The sequence below is a fragment of the Heterocephalus glaber genome, unplaced genomic scaffold (genome assembly GCF_053883595.1).
Source record: "Heterocephalus glaber isolate CG9 unplaced genomic scaffold, H.glaber_assembly_v1.0 deba00001141, whole genome shotgun sequence".
Classification (NCBI taxonomy): Eukaryota; Metazoa; Chordata; class Mammalia; order Rodentia; family Bathyergidae; genus Heterocephalus; species Heterocephalus glaber.
The window spans coordinates 168,285-189,652 of record NW_028258201.1 but is presented as its reverse complement, the minus strand read 5'-3'; the positions used below and the strand labels follow the sequence as shown (position 1 = coordinate 189,652).

Genomic DNA, 21,368 nt, shown 5'->3' with positions numbered 1-21,368 from the left:
CATGTTGTACAAGGGTATATACGATCACAGTTTTATACACCTGGATACTTATTTACCATCCTCCAAGGAAGGATATCCAGACAGAGAGGCCTGGCATGTGAAAGGTATCAGCCAGGAAGAGAAAAGAGCACACAGCAAAAGAAGAGAGAAGAGGAGAGGGAGAAGGAAAAAGGACAGAAAGATGGTCAGGGAAGAGAGGACACAGAAAAATCAGAAGAAAAATCAGGGAAGAGGAGAGAGTTCCAGGGATCTGAGATAGAATAAGTAAATTTAAAAAGAGACAGCTGGGTCACAGCCAGGGCTCATTCTGGTCATTCCTTGCTGCTTAACCTTGGCGAGTTCAGCTCACCCCATCTCAATGAATCAAGACAGCTTGAGCAGATAATCCTGGCGTACATTTCAAAGAGAGAGGGAAAGAGACATGGAAATAAAAACAGAGAGGGAAACCCGAGAAAAAGAGCCAGAAAGAGAGGCGTGGGAAGGAGGCAGGGAGGTAAGGAGAGGCCCTGGGAGGTCGGGCAAGGCTGAGGGAGCCCAGCCTGACTCCTCGGGCGGGAGAGTGGGCGCCGACTCCCTCCCCTCCCGCGGGGTTCAGGCCCTTAATGAGTAAGAGCGGAAGGTGGGGAGGAGAGCGGCGACAGCGGGGAGTGACCCACACACCGAGCAACACTCGGAGCTGTCAGAGCCGCACACACCGGGGTCGGGTGTTAGGTGTGCCAGGCACACGCGATGACTCACACCTTGGCGATGCGGGCACACTTGCCAAGAGCGAGCCCGGGCGCCCTGCCGGCGCGCCGTGCACCGAGGCGGGGTGGCGGTGCTCCCGGTGCCGGTGCTCATGGTGCGGGTGGCGGCACTGAGACCGGGCTCCTCGGGCGGACGCGGGCTCCCTCGGCACGCGCGGCCACGAGCCTCCAGAGCGCCCCCTGGCGACTCCCGCGGGCTGCGGACCCAGGCGCCTCGTGGGCCCCACCCTTCTCCTCAGTCCTCACGGGGAAGCAGGAGAACCAGATGGGCGTTGCGCAAGGCGTGATGTTTACCTCCTGCGGGAGCCTCCTCCCCCATATAAAGCCTGGCGTGGCGGAGCCGGCCCGGGAGTGCGTCCGGCGGAGAGGACGTGGATGCGGGAGTCCGAGCGTGGGCCACCGAGGCAGGCCGCAGCAGGGGCGCTGCGCGCTCGCAGGCGGCCGCGGGGATCGCGCAGGGCCTGGCGCCTCGACCCCGGCTTCCCATGGAGGCAGCCGAGCTGGGCCCGGGGCTGGTGGAGCGTCTGGAGCAGCTGGCGACGTGTCCGCTGTGTGGGGGCCCCTTCGAGGACCCGGTGCTCCTGGCGTGCGAGCACAGCTTCTGCCGCGCGTGCCTGGCCCGCCGCTGGGGGGCGCCGCCGCGGCCCGGCACCCAGGCGCCCCCGCCCGCCTGCCCGCGCTGCGGCCTGCCGTGCCCCCGCCGCAGCCTGAGGTCCAACGTGCGGCTGGCCGTGGAGGTGCGGATCAGCTGCGGGCTGCGGGAGAAGCTGGCCGAGCCGGGGGTCCGCGCGGGACGGCGCCGCGGGGGCCGCATCCCCACCATGGGCTGCCTGGACTCGCACGGAGAGGTGAGCGCCCAGGAGGCGGCGGAGGAGGCCGGGTTGCACGCCCGAGGCCCGTGACGGGCGGGAGGACAGAGGATGCAGGCGCCGCGCGGTGGGACCCGAGGAGGCGGGAGCGTAGCCAGGCGCGGCCGAGGGCCGGCGGGGAGCCCTCAGGGCCCCGGACTCAGCCCCAGCCCCGGCCCACCGGTGCTGCTGTGATGCTTCTCAGCTCCGCCCAGCTCCAACCCGCCCGGGCAGGGGCAGCCACAGGGGCAGCGAGGCGGGGAGACACAAAGCCAAGGGCGCAGTAAACGTCACTGGGCGTACGCGAGAGGGGAAGCAACTTTGCCGAAAGGCTCGGATATTCCGTCTCAGCTCAAGCGCTCTGGCCCTTGCGATGAGAAGGGTGCGGTGGCGGCTGCACTCGAGAAGGTGCAGAAGGACGGAGCCACAGAAAGGTGGGGCTGGGAAGGGAGGCAGAGCGGAGAGCGAGTGAGTTGGGGAGAAACGGCTTGGCCAGGCGGGGGAAGGAGCACGGGTCCTCGAAGGAGGACAGCAGGGCAGCACGAAGAAGGAGCGGGACGAGTGGGGACAGGGTAAGAGAAGGAAGGCTCGGGCAGAGGCGGGGCGGAGGACAGGCGGGAAATGGAGAGGTCGGGGTGGGACGGCAGCCACTGGGCGCTGCTGAGGAGGGAGGGCGGTGTGGACCCGGGCTAACCCCGCTTCCTTCTGCTGTCCTAGGATGTGAGGAAGACCTGGAGACGGTGAGTCCCGCTTCTGCTGCTGCTTCCTTGTTACCTTCCCACCTGGCCCACAGCTTTGCTCCCACCTAGAGGCAAGTTTTGGGGGTGTTGGCCTCACCCTTTCCCGCTCCGGAGAACCCAGTGAGTTAGGAGCGGGGACATCAGAATCAGCTTCAGGAGGCAGAAGGGTACCCAGTGGCTTCCCGCCCCTTCCCCTCATCTGTCCAGGTTTGATGTCGCCATGCCCAAGTCATCTAACTCGGAGGAAGAGCTCCCTGAAGAGTACCCTGTGGTCAAAAACATGCTTCACAGACTGACAGGTACGGGGGAGGAGGGCGGGAACTCCATGAGCATGGGTGTTAGGTGTGCTCTATTGTAGCTCTAGAAAGCGTGCATCCTGGCTGGATGTGGCAGCGCACGCCTGTAATCCCAGCACTCTGGGAGGCTGAGGCAGGAGGAATGCAAGTTTGAGCCCAGCCCGGGCAACAGTGATTTAGTGAGACTGCCTACTCAAAATGTTAAAAAATGTTTAGAAGGCCTGCAGTATCCCTCAGGGCAAAGGCCATGGGCTCAATTGCTAGTACTGAATAAATAAATAAATCTAAAAATTTACAAACATTCCTCCTTTTTTCCCACCCTCATTTAAAGTTTACCTCTGTAGGCCGGTAGTGGTGGCACACACCTGTATTCCCAGCAGTCAGGAGGCTGAGGCAGAAGGATTGCCAAGAGTTCAGTGCCAGCATGGACTACCTACTGAGACCCTGTCTCAAAAAACAAAACAAAGCAAAACAAAGTTTACCCCTGTAGAGACCCTATTTCCAAATAAGGTCAATCTGGAGATATGAAGGGATGTTACCATATTTGGTGGGGGCACAATTTACCCTAGAACAATGTCCGACCTCACTCAGTTGCTCGTATTCCAGCCATTCCCTCTTCCATGGTCACAGGCAGCATGCTCTGGAGGGAGCTTCCACCCCTGCAGTCCCCTTTCCTCTCTTGCCCCTCCCAGGGCTGCTTTCTGTCATCCTTCCAAGTGCTCAGAGAAGACTCTTGGTCACCTTGGCCCCGAATCCTGACAGTTTCTAGGACCCTGCTCGGGAATCTTTCCCCAAACAGCCCACACCTCCGAGGCCAGCGGTTTGCTCTCTGGACCCTCCGTCTGGCTCCATCTCGCTGCTCTGCCCCGCGGACCGTACAGGAGGCCTGCCAGCCTCCACTCGTGCCGTGGGAGGTGGCTGGTTCTGCAGGGCTCTCTGGTCCCTCTCTGCCCCTACCCGCTGTCGCTGGGTTCCGGTGTCGGTGGCAGTCTTTCTCTGCAGATCCGTCACCGGTCCCGCTGACCCGGCTCCCGGGCCCATTCCAGATGCTGCAGATTGGAGTGTTAGTCCTGCTTCCTCCAAAGGCGGCAGCGCAGCCCGTCTTCCTGCTCCGATTCGGAGCTGTGGCCCTGCCCTGGGCCGCACGGTCCTCCGGTCCAGTTAGGCCCCTTGCTTTCAGCCCCAGAGCTCCCTGGGGTTTGCAGCCGGGTCTCTCGCGCGCCCTGGCGTCCCCACCCCCGACTCGGAAACCTCCCTCACGGGCCTCTCCTGCTCCCCCAGCCGACCTGACGCTGGACCCGGGCACCGCGCACCGCCGCCTGCTCGTCTCTGCCGACCGCCGCGGCGTCCGCCTGGCCCCACCCGGGACGCCAGCGCCCCCAGACGGCCCCGAGCGCTTTGATCAGCTCCCGGCGGTGCTGGGCGCTCAGGGCTTCGGCGCTGGGCGCCACTGCTGGGAGGTGGAGACTGCCTCCTGCAGAGACGCCCCCGGGGAGGACGCGGAAGACGCCCAGAGCCACTACGCCGTGGGCGCGGCCGGGGAGTCGGTGCCACGCAAGGGCTGCGTCCGGCTGTGCCCCGCCGAGGCCATCTGGGCCCTGGAGGGCCGCGGCGGCCGCCTCTGGGCCCTCACGGCCCCGGAGCCCACCCTGCTGGGCGGCGCCGGGCCGGAGCCCCGCTGCATCCGCGTGGACCTGGACTGCGAGCGCGGCCGCGTGGCCTTCTACGACGGCCGCTCGCTCGACCTGCTCTTCGCCTTCCAGGCGCCCGGGCCCCTGGGGCAGCGCATCTTCCCGCTGCTCTGCACCTGCGACCCCCGCACCCCGCTGCGCCTGGTGCCTGGAGAGGGCTGAAAGTCTGGACCCAAGACCCCCGGGGCTGCTTCCCCTTGGGTGCAGAGACCCCACTCATTTCTGGGACCACGTCCGAATGCCTGTGGCAGGGCTGTAAGTACGCCCCCCAACCCCCATGCGATCATGCGCCCTCAGCTGGCCTCTGGGTCCCCACCTCCATGTCCAAAGCCATTCCCAAACCTCCCTCTGGGCCTCTTTCCTCCCCACAGCTACTCCAATACTTCTGAGCCGAGTTCTTCCCTTTCCATGCTATTAGAAACCTGAATTAGGGCACATGCTCTGCCCCACAAATGTTGGTAAACGGCCGAGTTTGGACTGAGGCCCGCCTCTCCTACCTTCAAAGGCTTCCTAGTTCTGACCACTGGCGGTTTCTTGTCGTGGGAAACAAGAGCTTGATTTTGGCCTGCACCCTACAGACCTCTACCAAGCTGAACACCCTTTACTTTGGGGGTGGGGGAATGCAAGCCAGTTCTACTCCACCACGGCTTTCCATGTTCACAACCTTCTTCTATTAACCACGCTCCTGAGAGTCCCCTTGGTTCCATAAAGAAGGAACCCATGGTGCTACTTCCCCCTTCCTCAAGCTGGCAATCACCCAGACAGCCCCAGACGCCTCAAACGGGTCCCTTTGTACTCTCCCATCTTTCCCCGTATGTATAAATGGGCCTGTATTTAACACATTTTGTGATGTTGGGTTATTTATTTTGTGCATCTGTGGCAATAAATGAGGTCTCAGTGGCGGTATGGATTTAACTGATCTCTGCACAGCCAGAGGCCCACAAAATGATAACCAGATCCCGGTAAGGGTCAGGGAGAGCCGGATGGCTGGAAATCTGGGCTGGTGGACATTAAGCCTACCAGGGGTAGGAGTGCTGTGCAGGAGACATGGCCCCATCTTCTTGTTCACTCCCATTGTTTTCCTTTTTCTGCCCCCACTGTGGACTTTCTTATATGTCTCTGAAGCTGAAAGGCCAAAGGCTGAAAAGATTTCTGGTTCTAAGTGACCAGTCTCAAGCCAGCTTTGTCAGAAATACTGTATCAAATTATAACTGTGGGGAGAGAGGACATGAGTATTTCTTGTTCCACTTTCCATTAGTGTAAAAATGATAAAGCCCTCTCTCCTGGCTCCTTCTGAGTATGAGGCGGGTAGACAGGAGGGGAAAGGCTGGGGCCCTGTGCTCTCCATGAAGACCTCACCATCCTACAGGCAAGGACGAAGAATCAGGATTATATAAATCCATACGTGGATGAGCTCAAAGCCAAGATTAACACGCATAGCAGGGGCGAGATTGCCTGGAATCTGACTGGGACCTTGGCAGTGAAAGCTGGGACTTTCAAAAACCAGTTAAGTGTATGAGACTCATGTTGAGCATGCAGAGAGCCAAGACACGTAACTGGATCCCAGGACAGGCATTTGGCAGTGAGGACAAAGGGAAGAGACTGGGACTAAGATGCCTAGATCCCCAACAGGGAGAGTACTGGGAGGGGAAATGAGAGTTGGAGGGACCCAGAATAGCAGCAAGTCAGAGTTCCAGGCATGGGTCTCTGTTCATCCTTCTCTTCCTCTTTCCTCTAGCAGGCAGAGAGAGGGGAAAGGGGGACCAGAGAAGGGATCAATCCATGGGTTTAGTTCCCAGGTAGCCACGTGGATACATTCAGGGCCAGACAGACACAGGACTGGTGCGGAAGAGAGGAATTTAGTGCTGCATTGGCCCTGGAGGGGGCTGGGAGGGGTCAGGAGGCTGAGGAGGGGTGGTGGGCGTCCGTCCTGGGGTTGCGTGATGCTGTCCTTTGCGGTGGCCCCGTACACAGTGGGTGTGACCACAGCCTTCCTCTTCCTCCTCCTCACTCTCGGTTGAGCTCTCACCAAAGGCCCGAGGCTTCTCATAAATACAGCAACCTAGATTAGGATGGAGGAGCCCAGTTAAAAAGAAGGAAGAATAAGCTGTTCAGTCAGTTCCATTCCTCTGGGATCTCGGAAAATTCCTATTTCCACTACTGTCTCTTCCTGCTTCACAGGACTTGGCTTCTCCAGACCCACACCATGGGACTTGGGCACCCAACCCCCTTGTCCCTTTAGGGAACCAAGAATCTGAAGTCCCACTTCTACCACTGGATACTTCTTGCCCTCAGGCCTTGGTATATTACAGTTCTAGAAGCTCTCTGCCTCTTTCCCTTAACTTTAACCACTTTTCCCTGAGCACCACCAAGGAAAGTGACAGAACTGTGACCTCCTGGGGCTTCTGGGAGGCCAGGAGACGTTTGAAGGCTGCCGTGGGTCCACAACGACTCACATTTGGATGAGCGGCGGCCCATGTGCTCATTGTCCACAGTGTCACTCGTCCACTCCACCTTTTTCTCTGGCTTCCGCTTCCGAAGTTTGATGGTTAGGCTCCGGTTCTCCTAGAAGATGAAGAGGTATACCTACCTAGTCTCCTCCTACTGACCTTTCCCATTCCCTCCCAGGAGACTTCCTCTCTTTTCTTCCTCAGCTCAATCAGTACCACAGATAGAGCCCCAGAAGAGCAGAGTACTGGAAGACAAAATAGAACAGGTCTTTGACTTCAGGGAGTCCTGGAGAAGCATTTTTTCCTGTTCTTGGCAATCACTAGTATACAGAGAAGACACAGTTCCTAACCTAGGGAAGGTCCCAGCAAACCTTCAAAAGGAAAACCTCCCCACATCATCCTTGATGGTATTAACACATGAAAAATATTTTTCTCAGTCTCCAGAGAATAATCAGTAATCTCCCTTTCTTTTGCTGGACTCCTTATTTCTTTTCCCACTAAAGAAAAACCTGCATTCTCACCTCTCTCATCCTCAACCCCAGCCCTCCTTACCTGATCCACCTATTCCTAGCATCCCAAATCTTGGCATCTCTGGTAGCAATTATGACTCAACTACTAACCTGTCTTTATGCCAGGGATTTAGCTCAGTGGCACTGCACCTGCCTCACAAGCTCAAGGTCCTGAGTTCCATCCCCAGTACCAAACAGTAACAACAAAATAAACTGTCTTTAAGCTGAGATTATTAAACCCCATGCAACTATCTCCCTTTGAAAAAGACAATTTGCTTTTGCAAAAAAGAAAAAAAAAATACATATGCTGATTTACATCGCCCTCCCTGATTTGTCAAAATACCACTGTCATTTTGATTTCCTGTTTCTTCATTCTCTCCACTTCCTTTTACACTCATCCACTGAATAATAATCCATTGCTAAGTATGCTTACGGTCAAGTCCCCCTACTGCTGCCCGACAACCATACTTTCTTACATAGCCTTTCATTTCCTCCTAGCACCTCTCTTGCTAGTTAATCCCCAGTTTGTTTCTTAGACCACCACCCCAAGCAATAACAATTACATCCTAACTCCCTATTACACGGTCCTTTCTATCCTCCTGCAACGTCTCTGCCACACCAAATATTCCCAATCCCTTGCGATCCCCGCAGTCGATATTCAACCCCACATCTCCCAGATTCCCAAATCCGACCCCTCCGGAAACTTCCTAAAGCCCTGTCCCCTCCTTCCGGCATCTCCCAGACCCCCAAACAGCACCGCCCCCCCCCCCGCCTTTCTCACGGGTTCGGTTGTCACGGTAACCGTTGTCTCAGTGACGGTCTCACTCAGCCCGGCCCCTGCTTCGGCCATGGCTGAGGCTGCGGAAAGGGAGGAAAGGAGGAATGGGATGAGACACTCTTCCCTTTTTCTGTGTCTCTGAGTTCTAAGAGAATCGTTTTCCGATTCAGAGTAGTAGCCAGGATCCTCCGCCCTCTTTTTTCCGCCTCTTTCAGGGCCTCTACTTCCCCAACCCTGGGGATAACCTGCCCAACCCCACTTCCGGCTCTCCACTTCCGGGTGTGACGCATCCTGCAGTCCCCATTTCCCTCCCCAGCACCCAATGTGTCAGAGGGCAGGAGACGCAGGGCTACTTCCGCCGTAAGGCGCCAGCGCGCAGGCGCCAAAAGGAGCATTAACGGAAGGGGCGGGCCTGCGGAGGTGAAAGAAGGGGTGTCGAGTGTAGTGCCCACGAACATCCAAGTAAAAGCATTAAATCCTGGAGGGTGGGCCGAGTTAGAACCCTTCACACGGCGTGCTGAGGGAAAGGGTGGTGCCCACGTTAAGTTGAGGCCCTGCCCCTTTGATCCTTAACGCTGCTGGGAAGAGGCGGGTGGAACTGGGACTTTGGTGACATTCTCTTGGCCAGCCCCCATTTCCTTACCGTTCCATTGGGTCTCTAATAGGAAACGGGACTGGGAGCAGTTGGAAACATACTTAAGAATCAAGCAGGTTGGGCCGGGGATTTAGCTCAATGGTGCCACCGCCTGCCTCGAAAGCGCAAGGTCCTGAGTTCGATCCCCGATTCCAAAAAAAAAAAAAAAAAAGGCTTGCCTCTGGTCCGTGCCTTGTGCCTGTTGGTATTAGAGCAGGGCACTTAATACACCTTCGGTTTGGATTTCTCCAGTCACTATGCGTTTGAGGCAGGAGAATCCTAACGTTTGAAGCCAATCTGTTAAACTCATTGAGTCCTTGTCTCAAAATTTAAAAGAATAAAGTAGAAAGGGTTGGGGATGCAGCTGAATGATAGAGTGCTTGCTTAGAATGTGTTAGGCCCTAGGTTCGATCTCCAGTTCCACAAAACTGAAACAGGAGTAAATCTGATTTGTGAAATTGAATTGTTATATACTGTCAAGGTATTCTCTGAGATGGAGAAGAGTAGATAAATTAAGCAAAGAAAAGGTCATAGGTTACAATAGCCCATTATAAAAATATGTTCATGCTTCTCAGGGAGAAAAAGGAGCAAAACAACCAGGAAGCTAGCTGTAGTTGCAATGTCTGTAAGTGCAGCACTCTGGGAAGCTGAGGCAAGAGGGTCACAAATTCAAGCCCAGCCCAGGCAATTTAATGAGACCTTGACTCAGAAAATAAAAAGGGAGAGGCTGGGGACGTACCTCAGTTCAAAGGCCCTGGGTTCAATCCCCAATGCCACAAAAACAAAACACAAAAGAAGAGAGATGTCTTGTTTTTTAGGTAGAAAGCTTCCAAAATCGTAGGAATGTGGATTGATGGGAATGCAGTTCTGTACTGGGGGAACTTAAGGGGTGCCAGGTGAGGGCTAACAGATAAAAATGTTATAGAAGGCCACAAGTGCTTCACTAAGAAAGTTGGGACTTTATCCAGTCAACGTTGTAGCCAGAAAAAGGCTTAAAAAGTGGGTAAAAAGATTTGTGGTGCTGAGCCTGCCTCACAAGCACAAGGTCCAGATTTGAGATTTTGGGAGTGGTCAGGAAAGTCAACTGCTAGAAAAGCCAAATGAGGAACACTGCTGTCCCCGTCACTGCATGTTTGGGAGGTCACATGAGACAGTGTAATGCTCGAGTGCTCTGAATATATAAAGTGTCACACAGTTACAAGATACTCAGTTACTCTCATCTGTTCACCACCATTTAAGCCATGAATGCAGGAATACTGACTCGCAGAATCAAAATTTGAGCATCTTATTATTGTGGCTGGACTGTGTGTTTGTTTGCCTTGAAAGTTTTTAGTTCAAACAAAAAAACACAATTGTGTATGGTATAGCACATTTAATAATCCATATATCTGCATAGATACCTATACACAGAGGTGAAATTTGGTTCTCTGTGGAGCGGGATGCCCTGCGATTTTTTCTAACTTTCCATATAATAATCTATTACAATGACTATATAGTTATCTTAACAATAAAAAAATAATTTCCAAAATGTCCATTTATAGTAAGTTCTGATCTTTTGTTTACATTTATATACCAAACACCTGGTTAAATTTCATGTTGAATCTCTCGGTAGCCAAACTTGGTCTTTGTTCCTCTACACTCAGGAACCAAACAGACAGAGACAACAAGAGAACATCTGCAATTCTTCTTTATATTAGCCTTCTTCTAGGCTCCATTACTGTCATTGTCTTTTAAAATATTTTTCTTATAAAGCTCTGTGTTTACATTCTTCTTGGAATGAGATAGACTATAAATAACATACAGGTAGGGTTTTACAGAAAAACATAACTTTAATAAACTCAATTAGGGGTAGGAGGACTCTGGGGATAGGGTAGTTGCAGCATGATGATCTGACTCTCCTCTGGGAGTAAAACCACCGCAACCAGACAGCATGATGCCAAGGCATCTAAGAACCTTATCCTTCAACGTCTAGGAGAAGCAGTGAGATGCTGTTGAGTCATCCAGAAAAAAAGATCAAGAGTCTTCCTTTTCCTGAAACCTAGAGAGAAATGACTTGTTATATTCAACCAAAGGGAGTTTCTAGTAGTGCAAAGTAGAAGAATCAGTTAAATAATGAACTTATGATGCTGTCGAGGACTAGCTCCTCTAAATCATCCTCCAACTGCAATTTCAAAACAGCTAAAAATGCTGGGACTAATAATATATCTAATTATCATCTTTTTTTTTTAAGAGTAGGAAAAATTTATTGGGAGAAAGCAAGCTTCTGCCTGAGAGACAGAATGTCTAATTATCATCTTGAAGTATGCAAAGATTTCTTGGGACCCAAAAAGCAACAGCCATAAATTTTGTTTGTTTTGGAGACAGGGTCTTGTTATCTAATCCAGACTGGGCTTGAACTTGTGATTCTCTTGGCTCAGGCTCCTGAGTGCTGGGATCACAGGTGTGCGGCACTAGGGCTGACCAGCCAGAAAAATTTTTTAAAAGTATAAGCTGGCACCAGGCATGGTGGCACATGTATGTAATTCCAGCTCTCAAGAAGCTGAGAAAGGAGGATTGTGGCCAGCCTGGACTACACAGTGAACTGAAGGCCAGCCTGAACTACATAGCTAGACACTGTCTCAAGAAGACATAAAAAGCACAAACTGCAGCTTATAAAAATTCAAAACTGGGTTTGGGTGTAGCTCAGTGGTAGATAGTATGTTTAGTATGCCCAAAGTCCTGGGTTCTGTGCCCAGCACAACAGCCTCCCCCCACCAAATAGAAACTTCCATTCATAAAAACATTTAAGAAAAACAGGCAAGCCTGGGAAAAACAGTGTGCGTGTGTGTGTGTGTGTGTGTGTCTGTGTGTGTTTCTCGGATTTTTTTGTTTTTGTCTTTTTTTGAGACAAGGCTGTAGCCCAGGCTGGCCTTGAACTCTCAGTGATACTCCTGCCTCAGCCTCCTGAGTGCTGGGTTTACAGATGTGCACCACCACACCTGGCTTCCTGAGAATTTCTAATTTTAAACTGGGGCTTGTAGGCTAAAAAAAAAAAAAAAAAGCCAAAATTTATTTAAAGTGATTCAAACTTGTTAGTGCCTCAAGGCACCAGGAAAACACACACACACACAGACACACACACAGACTGAGAATATAGCATTCACTGCAAGCCTTGAAGAATATTCAAGCTGTAAAAGAACTCAAGCTTAAAAAAAAAAAAATCAAAACACAGACAAAAAACACACAAAATCACAAAAAAGAAAAAAGCACCATGAGAGTGTCAGCAGAAATAACAGAAAGAGGACCAGGGATTTAGCTCAGTGGTTCTGCCGCCTGCCTCGCAAGCGCAAGGTCCCAAATTCGATCCCCGGTACAAAAAACCAAAAGAAATAACAGAAAGAACCATCAAACCCACAAAAACTATAGATATCAAAATTACCAGACATAGAATGTAAGTATACATTAATGTATTTAATATATATATAAAGAACAAAAGGAATAATTTTAAATTAAGGACTTGAGAACTATTTAAAATGAGATTTGAAAACATAATTAGGTTGAACTCAATAAATAATTGAAAACAATAATAATAATAATTGACATAAACTGTAAGAATAAATGACCTAGAGAAATCACCCAAAAGGCAGTAGAAAGAGAAATGAGATAGAAATTATGACAGACAAGGTCAGAGAATAAGAGGATGAAAGAAAAGGTCTAATAAACAGCTTCATAAAGTGAGAACTGAGAACATGGGGGAAAGGCAATATTAAATGAGATAATTTTCAATCAATTGTCAGCTTCAGAAAGTCCAACAAATCCCAAATAGATTAACTAAAAGGAGAAAGGCTGGAGTGTAGGGTTACACCACCAAAAAGAGCAAGGAGCCGGGTGTGGTGGCACGCGCTTGTAATCCCAGCACTCTGGAGGTGGAGGCCAGCCCGGGCTAGTGAGTTCAAGGCCAGCCTGAACTACATAGCAAGACCCGGTCTCAAAAAACAAAACACCCACAACCATAAATCTCCCTACTAGGGACAGGACCGAGGAAAACAATTTTTTAAAATCTGATTTTACCCCATTCCCCCTCTTCAAGCCCCTCCCCTCCCTATGTACAAAAGTTTTGTTTCCATTTTTTTCCTTCTAGTTTCACTTTTTTTGTCCCTTCCTTCCTCCCCCCCCCTTGTTCCCCTTCCCCTTTGAACACTTTCTTCCCATTTCCCAACATCCATTATACATCTGTCCTTATTTCCACAATCAGTTTTTCACACCAGAGAAACAATGTGGTATTTAAACATGTGTCCGATTTAAGAAAACAATTGTTTAGTGCAGTAAGTCTGTCACTGGATCGCTTCAGTTAGCAAACACCGGGGACCACGAAGGGCAGTGGGAGGGGAAGGTACCCACTTGCAGTTGGTGCAGGTGTAGAAGACAGTCTGGCCCTCGTCGGCCGAGCGCATCTGTCTGGTGTGGTAGGCCATCCCCTCGTGACCGCATCTCGAGCAGCGCCTATCAACCTAGGGAAAAGCCGGTGGCTCAAATAGGCGCAGTCACATCCCCTGCTTTTTACAGGAATGAGGCTGTCACACGGGTCAGAGATCCTCGACCTAAAGATCCCCTCCTTCTTGGAATTGGTCACAAAACTCCAGATCTCTGCGGTCGCCCTTCCATGTCTTCCCCACCCTCCTTATAGAGCCGGATCTCGCCAACTTACCACGGGTCCCTGGGACTCAGGTCCTTCCTCCCCCCACGCAGGCATGGCTGTCCCTAGTCTGTGGAACACAACTGAGGTCTTGACAACCTTTCCTTCGAAGTCTGCACAGGCAGGGAAAACTGTTAGAGATCGGCAGAGGGCGCTGACACCGCGACGCTCCCGATTGGGCCGGGAGGCCCGCAACCGTCCCTTGGGGTTTCGCCCCCGAACCAAAGTACGAGCACCCGGTGCTGCTCCGGGTCTCCTCCCCCAGGCAACCAGGGGGGCGCTCAGAGCCTCCGACCTCCCGGGACCGCTCACCCCTCGCGCTGACCGGGAAGCCGCAACGCGTGCAGGCAAGCGTGTCCTGAGCGCCAGGCAGAGGCAGGACGGAGCCGCACTCCGGACAGAAATCCAGGTCCGACTGAAAGCTGGAGCCGCTACTGCCGAGCTCCATGTCTGACCTGTGGAGGAGGCCGGAAGGGAAGGAGAAGTCTACAAACCACAGACTTAGAGAAGCCGGCCGTTCCCGTCTGCGCCCCACGCAGAGGATTTCTCTGCGAGCAAGGCGCCCGGGATTCGCAACCTGTGCTGGGAGCAGCGTATCAAGGCGCCGGCTACAGACGCGACTAGACGTCACCGGCTAGAGCGCCCGCTGGGCGCGGACCGCGGGGCAGCGAGCGGCGGGCTAGAGCGTCGACAGCTCCTGGCCGCGGCTTGTTCGTGACGTTATAGTCAGTCGCCACTCTTCGTCGCTGATCCCTGGGAGGGGCGAAGGTTCGAAGGGGGTTTGAGATGCCGCTATCGCCCCGGTCCTGTGACCTCGAGTAAGAAAAACGAGTAACCAGTGCTGGGCACTGGTAAGCACGAGTATCCGTGAGCTTTCAAGGGTCAGTTCAGGGCTCCTGAAAGGGGGGACCAGCTTCTCAAGGGCAGGGAGTGGTGAAGGTGAAAGCAGACGAGGAATCCTTAGTCCCTAGGAGATGAAATAAAGGAGGGATGAAGTGGGCCACTTCGGAAGGGAGTTCAAGATCTTAGAGGTGGTGAAATAGAAGAAACTTGGGTTTCTCTTTCTTTAGGCTCTTTCCAAATAAAGGACGATAGCGTTAGTCAGAAACCTCCCTGAGACAGAATTTACCAGGACTTAGGTCGAGTTTGGCTCTCGGTTGAGGACCACCGTGCATCTTCCCTCGCCTCCCGTGCACTAGCTCTGTATCATTCATTTGCTGGACAGTTGACCGCCCTCCACCCCCGTCTTTTATAGAACATGAGGAAAGATGAATATCTGTAGAAATCGTGCTATTTTTGTTGATATGTAGCTTGCAATACGTAGAAACCTGTCCTGAAGAGGTAGCTTCTAGATGAGTTTCCTGGTCCCCTCTCAACCCTCCCACAACCATTGAACCTGATGGCTATACTAAACTACTTTATATAAGAGTTTTAAAGTCATCACTGTTTTCTCTTCTGAAGAACTCTTCTTCTGTAGTCTTTTCTTGAGAGAGACTGATGTGAGACTACCATAGTGAAGAGATTAAAACACTTAAGACATGCCCCATAATTTGACTTAACTGAAACTTAACATTTTGTCTTGCAAAGGGTGGTCTGTTGTTGAGTCCACGATGGTAGGCAATTTTTATTTTCACTTTTGTTTTTTCTCCTTTCAAAATGGACATTGAAATTAGCATTCCTTCCTCCCCAACTTAGTTTGCCAACCATTCAGCCAACACCCACTATGAATCGAATTCTATCCTAAAGCAATAAAAGAGCACAGGTATTAGAAGGTGTAACCCTTTTTCACAACCTGTTCAATATTATGCCAGGCTTCAAGGTGATGCTGGGAGTAATAGTTTAAGTCTGTGTTTTCTGACTCACAGAACACAAGAATAATTAGAATACAATTAAGGTACATTCATGGGTACAAAATGTGAGCATCTAGGTCAGGCATATAAAACAAATGCCTGTAAACTTCAAAGAAGAATGGTAAATGCTTTAATAAAAAGATACAATGTTATTGTAAATATAAGCAAAAGATGATTAGGTATGTGATAAGGATAATAAGTTATTAATTTAGAGACTGGGATCAGACTGTTAAGTACTAGATGCTATGTGCAAAGAATTGAAGACAGTCTTTTTTAAAGTCTCAAACACACATAGGTAAATAAAAATGTGCTCAAGTGAGAATCAAAATAAGTCAGAAGTCAGTGAGACCAAATATTAGATATCAGATCCTCTCCAAAAATAGAGATAAGTCATTATATGTGTAAATATATAATTCCTACATTTTAAAAGCCAAAATTCTTTAGTTTTGTTTGTTTTGAGAGGTTGGGTTTTTTTGGGGGGTGCTGAGACACAAGCCTGCCCCCACCCCCCAATAGTCTTATTGTGTAGTTCAGGCTGGCCTCCAACTTGTGATGATCCTCTTGCTTTAGCCTCTTGATTGCTGAGATTGCAGGTATACACCCCCACACCTAGCTATAAGCCTAAATGTCAATGTCAAAATGTTAAAAGTTATATATGAATACTGCTATCACAGTGTAAACCATGCTTGATTTTCAAATGAATTGTAGAAATAAAAAAAATTAAGTTGCTTGTTTAGAGGAAGGCAAATCACTGAGACAAACACTAAGAAGACCATAGAGAAACAGAGGCTTAACTTGTAAAAGACAGCTGCCATTTACTGAGATCTTACCATATATTCAGCTTTCTCTGTTAATCGCTTTACATCTAATTTACTTTTGTTCTTTATGGGCTTGAAAGGCATATTTTTGTCTTTTTTTTTTTTGGTATCGGGGATCGAGCTTGCGACCTTGTGCTTGGGAGGCAGGTGGCGGCACCACTGAGCTAAATCCCCAGCCTACATATTTTTGTCTTACATCTCTATTTTATAGATGAAGAAATTGGCATAGAAAAGTTGAGTGATACTCTCGACTCATATACCTAGAAGGTAGTGGAATTTGGATTCAAATTTATTGCTGTCAGTCTTCAAAGCTCATGCTGGATGAGTACCAATCCTGGATGGCATAAAAGCCACAGAGATATATGCCACCCTCAGTGGCTTAAATATGACCTCAGTGAGCTTTGGTTAGGTAGAGAACAACAAATAAAAAGATAATAGTCTTCGGCCGGGGATTTAGCTCAGTGGTTCCACCACCTGCCTCACAAGCACAAGGACCCGAGTTCGATCTCTGGTACCAAAAATAATAATAATAATATTAATAGTAGAACTTTGGAACAGAGAGCAGAGAGTTGTATGTGCTGATGGAGTCACAGAGAGCCCAACTCAAGAAACTAGTGCAGAAACACAATAAGATGATAAAATTGGAGTCTAGAATTATGGCAGAAGACAAAGGCAGGGAGCCTGAACAATTTGTCATAGATGTATTTGGGCAACACTTCACCAAGGAGCCTCTGTCTTCCCTCTTGCAATCCCTGGTAGAAGATTCAGAATGGTTCACACTGAGCCCACAGGAAAAGTATGCTTTTTAGTTCATATGAAATTAAAGATGCTCTTCTTATTAGAAGATTCACTGTTCTTCACCATAGGAATGCAGTGGTTTCTGATGCAAGAAATGGTCTTCTAGAGTCCTGGCTATAAGCAAGTTTTTACATTCTGAGGGATATACCTTTGGTCTTGGCCAAAGCATTTGGATTCTTTTGCTTAGGCAACATGTGAGTGGGTGTGTTGACAAACCCCAAATTCTAATCTACCTTTCCTTTTCATCTTCCAGATTGGCCTGGGCGAGAACATTGAAAGACCCTAGGGTTGCTGCAGATCAACAGTCCCCACTGGAGAAAAAGATCTTGGTAAATAAGTTATCTTCACAACATATAATTTGGGATTACTCAGACAACAAACTTTGGTTTAAAATCCTTCTATCCAAGTTACATCATCAGCAGGGCATGGTGGCACACACCTGTAATCCCAGCCCTCAAGAGGCTAAGGCAGGAGAATCGCTTTGAGTTCAAGTCCAGCCTGGGCTACATAGTGAGTTAAGGGATACTCTGAGCTACATGGCCAGACCCTGTCTCAAAAAACCAAAAAAAAAAAAAAAAAAAACAACCCACAAAAAGCCAGGTTACCATCAGGTAGCATTGCTACACTGGCTAATATTTCCCAGCCATTTCTATAGTTACAAAACAAAGTATGGGCTGAGGATTTAGCTCAGTGGTGCCTATGTTCTAACCAAGCAAGTAGGAACTATAGAGATAGATGTGCCACACTCTGAGTCAGATTTGAAGTTTATTTAAAGCCGGCGACCGAGAGGGCCTAGTGCCCAGAAAGAACTCTCAGCATTGAGAAGCAGTTTGATTTCTCCTTTTAGACCATGCTTCCAGTTGGGGAGGGCTCAAGGGGGAGATCAAGTGGAATTTTAAGAAGCAGAACCATGCCAGGTTAGTGGGGGCCAAGAGGAAGTTTCACATACTGGGTGAGCTACAAAACTTCCTGTAGCTGCAGCAAGTTTTCTGCCAAACAGGATGTGGGTTTTGGGTGCTTTGTGCAGCACAAGCACAAAATGGTGGTGAGGCTGAAGATGGAGTCGGGCTGGCTGTCACACCAAGCCTGCCTCGAAAAATGCAAGGTCCTGAGTTCGACTGGGGGAGAAAAAGTATTAGTTTGAAATCTGCCAACAGTATAAATTTTTTAAACTAGTTACTGACTTGTGGTGGGTACTTCATACTTTTAGAGCTCTCAGCCTTGTCTGGGATTAAGGGGAGTCAAAATTACATGAAAGTAAATGAAACAGAATGTATCTTCTTGGTGTTGGAAGGGATAGGCTCCTGTTTAAATGTGTTAAAAAAAAAAAGATGATCACGTTATAAAACCCCAAACCTTTGACAGAACCTAGGTGGGATGCATACAACAGCAGCAAGATACTTGATAACTCAGAAACATCAAGAGGAGTATGAAACACTCTGTAGGGAGCAGGCTTGTTCTCTTGACTACTGGCTTGCTAAAGCAGAGTCCTACTATAATAAAAGAACAATGGACATAATGGAAAGAGAGGCAACGGGCAATGAAATGAAGATGAAAATGGAGGAGGAAACAACCCTAAGCATAGAGGAACAAAAGCATTACTATGTAATAACCGAGAGAGAGAGGAACAGATAGAAAGGCACATACATCGAACAGGCCAGGCCACAGGATTTAAGAACAGAACATTTAGACAGCCACAACCCCTCCGTGAAACGTTACCAGAAGCTACCCCAGAAAAGCATGGTATCCAGAAAGCACAGAGAAGAAAGCAGGTGAATGAAAGAGAACAGATGCAAATTAAGGATCACCAGGAACGCATGATTTGAGGGAGAGAACTTATACAGCAAAGACTCAAGGAAAGAATCCTGAGAAAAAGCCAGAGCCAGCCACCTACATGTGAAAAGTGTGGGAGAGCACAGAAAGACATCGGGGAGCTTGAGAGAGTCACTGCATATCCACTTTTCCAGCCATGCAGTAGAAGTCGGGTGCAAGCGACTGCTCTTATGGAAAAGCCTCAGACTAGAGAGGAAGTGGATACAATTCTAAAACCAAGTGAAGGAAAACGCTTGGCTCTACTCCCCTTTTGGGGACATCAAATAGGAAAATAAAACATTAATAAATGTCAGTAAAGTTTCAATGCTTTTGTGATGAAATCATATCTCTGAACCTTTTTTGCTAATTGCCTCTTCTAAGGATTTAGTCATATTCCCATTTATATCACATATAGTATAAGATAGTTCTGAACTTGAAAACAATTACTTAGCTATTTTTATTTGTTTTTTTTTTTTTTTTGGTACTGGGGATCGAACTCGGGTCCTTGTGCTTGTGCAGCAGGTGACGAAACCATTGAGCTAAATCCCCGGCCCTATTTTTATTTGTTCTTTATTCAAGTTCCTTATCCTTTTTGGTGTTCAGTTTCCCCATTTGTAATGTGAGAATAATAGTTCATAGTACCAGCTGGGGATTTAGTCAGTGGTTCTGCCACCTGCCTCGCAAGTGCAAGGTCCCGAGTTTGATCCGAGTTTGATCCCAGTACCAAAAAAAAAAAAAAAGGAACCAATGGAAGGATTATGACTTGTGAAGGATTAGTGGGTATTAGTTGTTTGATAAATGTTAAGTTTCCCTAGTTGGGACGTCCTAAGTTGGGCAATGGTGATGAATAAGGAATTTTTCTCATCGGCCCCTCCCATTACTCCTACTCCTAACCTTCAAAGTCAGCCTGATGATATTACTATGGCTCAGTTTATAGGGTTTTTTTACCTAGTGGATACTTGTATACCTTCACCAGAGAATTGCTAACCAGGCCTAAAAATCTAACTTGCATCATATAATTTATTTGTCTGAGAAACTTCATTTTGAGAATTTCCTATGTGCCAGGCATTGAGTTAGATACTAGGAATAAGGAGAAGCCCCTGCCATTGAGCAGTTTACAATGGTGTGAATCCCTTTTTAAGTAGGTACTGTGTGGTCAGGGTTTCAATAGAGGGATGTGTGGGTGCTATTCAGAGGCAGGACCCTAAGCCCACCTAGGGAAGCAGGTGAAAAGGAGGAAGGCGGTCAGAGAAGGGAGAGTAGCAGTCTCCCGTTTCTTCTAGCTCTATATTTAGTAACCTTTTCTCACCCACATAAATAAGGCCTTCCCTATGTGTGGATCCACTGAAGGCCAAGCACACTCAGCTTCCCAAAAACATACCTCCAGAACCCATTGAAGCAAGAAGCAAATTTATGAATTAATGATAATTTTAATCACTAAGAAGAATGTAATTTATTGTTTTCCAGTAAGTTCATTTCTTCCTGGATACCAGAAAGTTGAGATACTAGGAGTTTGTGTTGATGAGTAGAAAACCAAAGAAATGGAAACTGGATGACCTAAGGAACTTCATACTTGAATTGTGATAATCCTGATGCCTACCTTTCTGTACCACCAAGACTCCCTGACCCTGGATATTACTAGATCTGCATTGCCCAGTAGAACTTTCACAAATGACGGAAGTTCCTACATCTGTGTTCTTCAGTAGAATACTCACTGCATGAGGCTGTTCAGCATTTGAAATGTGGCTAGTGCAGCTGAGGAACAGAATTTTTAATTTAATTTTAAGTAGTTTAAATTGAAGTTGCCACATGTGGCCAGTGCCTGCCACGTAGCACTGAATAAGTATAATTGTTGTGTCCCAGGCTGAGTTCTCATGGTCAGCTTTCTGTCTTTGACAGCATTCACTGCTGTAATGGGTCACTGTGCATCTTACACTCGTGTCAGTCTAGCTTCCTGTGTGTTTCAGTCTCCTCAGCCCCTTAACAAGATTCAAAAATTGATATAGATGACTTCTGTGTGGAAATGGTCAAATTTGCTACAATTGCATTCAGAAGCTGACTTTTGTTTTTTGCTAGTTCTGGAATTTGGGGTACACACCAAAATCTCATTCCTACCCACCTGATTTGCCTCATACAGACTTTCTCTTCAAGCCACCACAAGGCCAATTTTATTTGTAAAAGAACCAAGTAAGTATGCATTAGAATTACCATTTTTCCTATTTGATAACTTGCCCATAGTCACCCATTTCTTACGGGAACAGGAAATGTGGTGATGTCTAAAGTCAGTATGTGATAACTTTAAATAAATGTGTATGCTAACAAACCAAGTACACCTTATATGATCAACCAGTCAAAGCAATGGGCATTTGGATCTCATTGTCCCGTAAGTATTTTTTGTACGTGGATAGGGTTGTGTGGTACTGGGGATGGAACAGGGCCTTCACACTGAGCTACAACCCCAGGTGTTTGTTTTTTTTTTAATAAATTTTATCCCATTTTTCCCTCTCCCCTTACACCTTTTTTTTTCAGACAGAGTCTTGCTAAGTTTCCCAGACTGAGCTTGAACTTGAGATCTGCCCACATCAGCCTCCCAGAGTTCTGGGTTTATGGGTATTTGCTACCATACCCAGCTCCTGTAAGCATTTAAACTCAATATGTTCATATCTGAATTCATATACTATTTCATAACCCCGATTTTTCTACTGAATTCACTCTGTACTGTG

The 21,368-nt window shown here is 48.7% G+C and overlaps 3 protein-coding genes and 1 pseudogene across 5 annotated transcripts; 2 read left to right on the top strand and 2 right to left on the bottom strand.

Moving 5' to 3' along the window:
- Positions 1–731: 731 nt before the first annotated feature.
- Positions 732–5,163, top strand: Rnf39 (ring finger protein 39). Of its 2 annotated transcripts, XM_004847117.3 has the most exons (4): positions 732–1,594; positions 2,312–2,334; positions 2,542–2,633; positions 3,912–5,163. In XM_004847117.3, exons 1-4 carry the CDS (start codon positions 1,232–1,234, stop codon positions 4,481–4,483), a joined length of 1,050 nt encoding a protein of 349 aa, XP_004847174.2. In that variant the 5' UTR covers positions 732–1,231; the 3' UTR covers positions 4,484–5,163. The 2 variants fall into 2 exon arrangements, 1 of the variants encoding a protein (XP_004847174.2); XR_002395783.2 differs by lacking the exons at positions 732–1,594; positions 2,312–2,334; positions 2,542–2,633 and having other exon boundaries at positions 3,251–4,576; positions 4,693–5,163.
- A 998-nt stretch (positions 5,164–6,161) lies between these two features.
- Ppp1r11 (protein phosphatase 1 regulatory inhibitor subunit 11) lies at positions 6,162–8,245 on the bottom strand. The gene is made up of 3 exons (XM_004847116.4): positions 8,062–8,245; positions 6,778–6,886; positions 6,162–6,383 (listed from the first exon to the last, which is right to left on the bottom strand). The coding sequence occupies exons 1-3, from the start codon at positions 8,128–8,130 to the stop codon at positions 6,181–6,183; spliced, it is 381 nt and encodes a 126-aa protein (XP_004847173.1). The 5' UTR covers positions 8,131–8,245; the 3' UTR covers positions 6,162–6,180.
- A 2,256-nt stretch (positions 8,246–10,501) lies between these two features.
- Polr1h (RNA polymerase I subunit H) lies at positions 10,502–13,864 on the bottom strand. The gene is made up of 4 exons (XM_004847115.4): positions 13,680–13,864; positions 13,380–13,480; positions 13,073–13,182; positions 10,502–10,730 (listed from the first exon to the last, which is right to left on the bottom strand). Exons 1-4 carry the CDS (start codon positions 13,813–13,815, stop codon positions 10,706–10,708), a joined length of 372 nt encoding a protein of 123 aa, XP_004847172.1. The 5' UTR covers positions 13,816–13,864; the 3' UTR covers positions 10,502–10,705.
- A 181-nt stretch (positions 13,865–14,045) lies between these two features.
- LOC147828301 (putative uncharacterized protein ZNRD1-AS1) lies at positions 14,046–20,691 on the top strand (annotated as a pseudogene). The gene is made up of 3 exons (XR_015450977.1): positions 14,046–14,185; positions 17,087–17,162; positions 18,199–20,691. The product of XR_015450977.1 is annotated as a putative uncharacterized protein ZNRD1-AS1 (transcript).
- Positions 20,692–21,368: the final 677 nt, after the last annotated feature.

Coding starts and splice junctions, on each gene's coding strand:
- Ppp1r11 (XM_004847116.4), bottom strand. CDS start 8,130: ATGGCCGAAGCAGGGGCCGGGCTGAGTGAGACCGTCACTGAGACAACG. Junction 6,887..8,061: donor TTACCGTGACAACCGAACCC/GTGAGAAAGGCG, acceptor TTCATCTTCTAG/GAGAACCGGAGCCTAACCAT. Junction 6,384..6,777: donor GGGCCGCCGCTCATCCAAAT/GTGAGTCGTTGT, acceptor ATCCTAATCTAG/GTTGCTGTATTTATGAGAAG.
- Rnf39 (XM_004847117.3), top strand. CDS start 1,232: ATGGAGGCAGCCGAGCTGGGCCCGGGGCTGGTGGAGCGTCTGGAGCAG. Junction 2,335..2,541: donor GTGAGGAAGACCTGGAGACG/GTGAGTCCCGCT, acceptor TCATCTGTCCAG/GTTTGATGTCGCCATGCCCA. Junction 2,634..3,911: donor CATGCTTCACAGACTGACAG/GTACGGGGGAGG, acceptor CTGCTCCCCCAG/CCGACCTGACGCTGGACCCG.
- Polr1h (XM_004847115.4), bottom strand. CDS start 13,815: ATGGAGCTCGGCAGTAGCGGCTCCAGCTTTCAGTCGGACCTGGATTTC. Junction 13,481..13,679: donor CTTCCCGGTCAGCGCGAGGG/GTGAGCGGTCCC, acceptor CTGCCTGTGCAG/ACTTCGAAGGAAAGGTTGTC. Junction 13,183..13,379: donor CTGAGTCCCAGGGACCCGTG/GTAAGTTGGCGA, acceptor GCTTTTCCCTAG/GTTGATAGGCGCTGCTCGAG.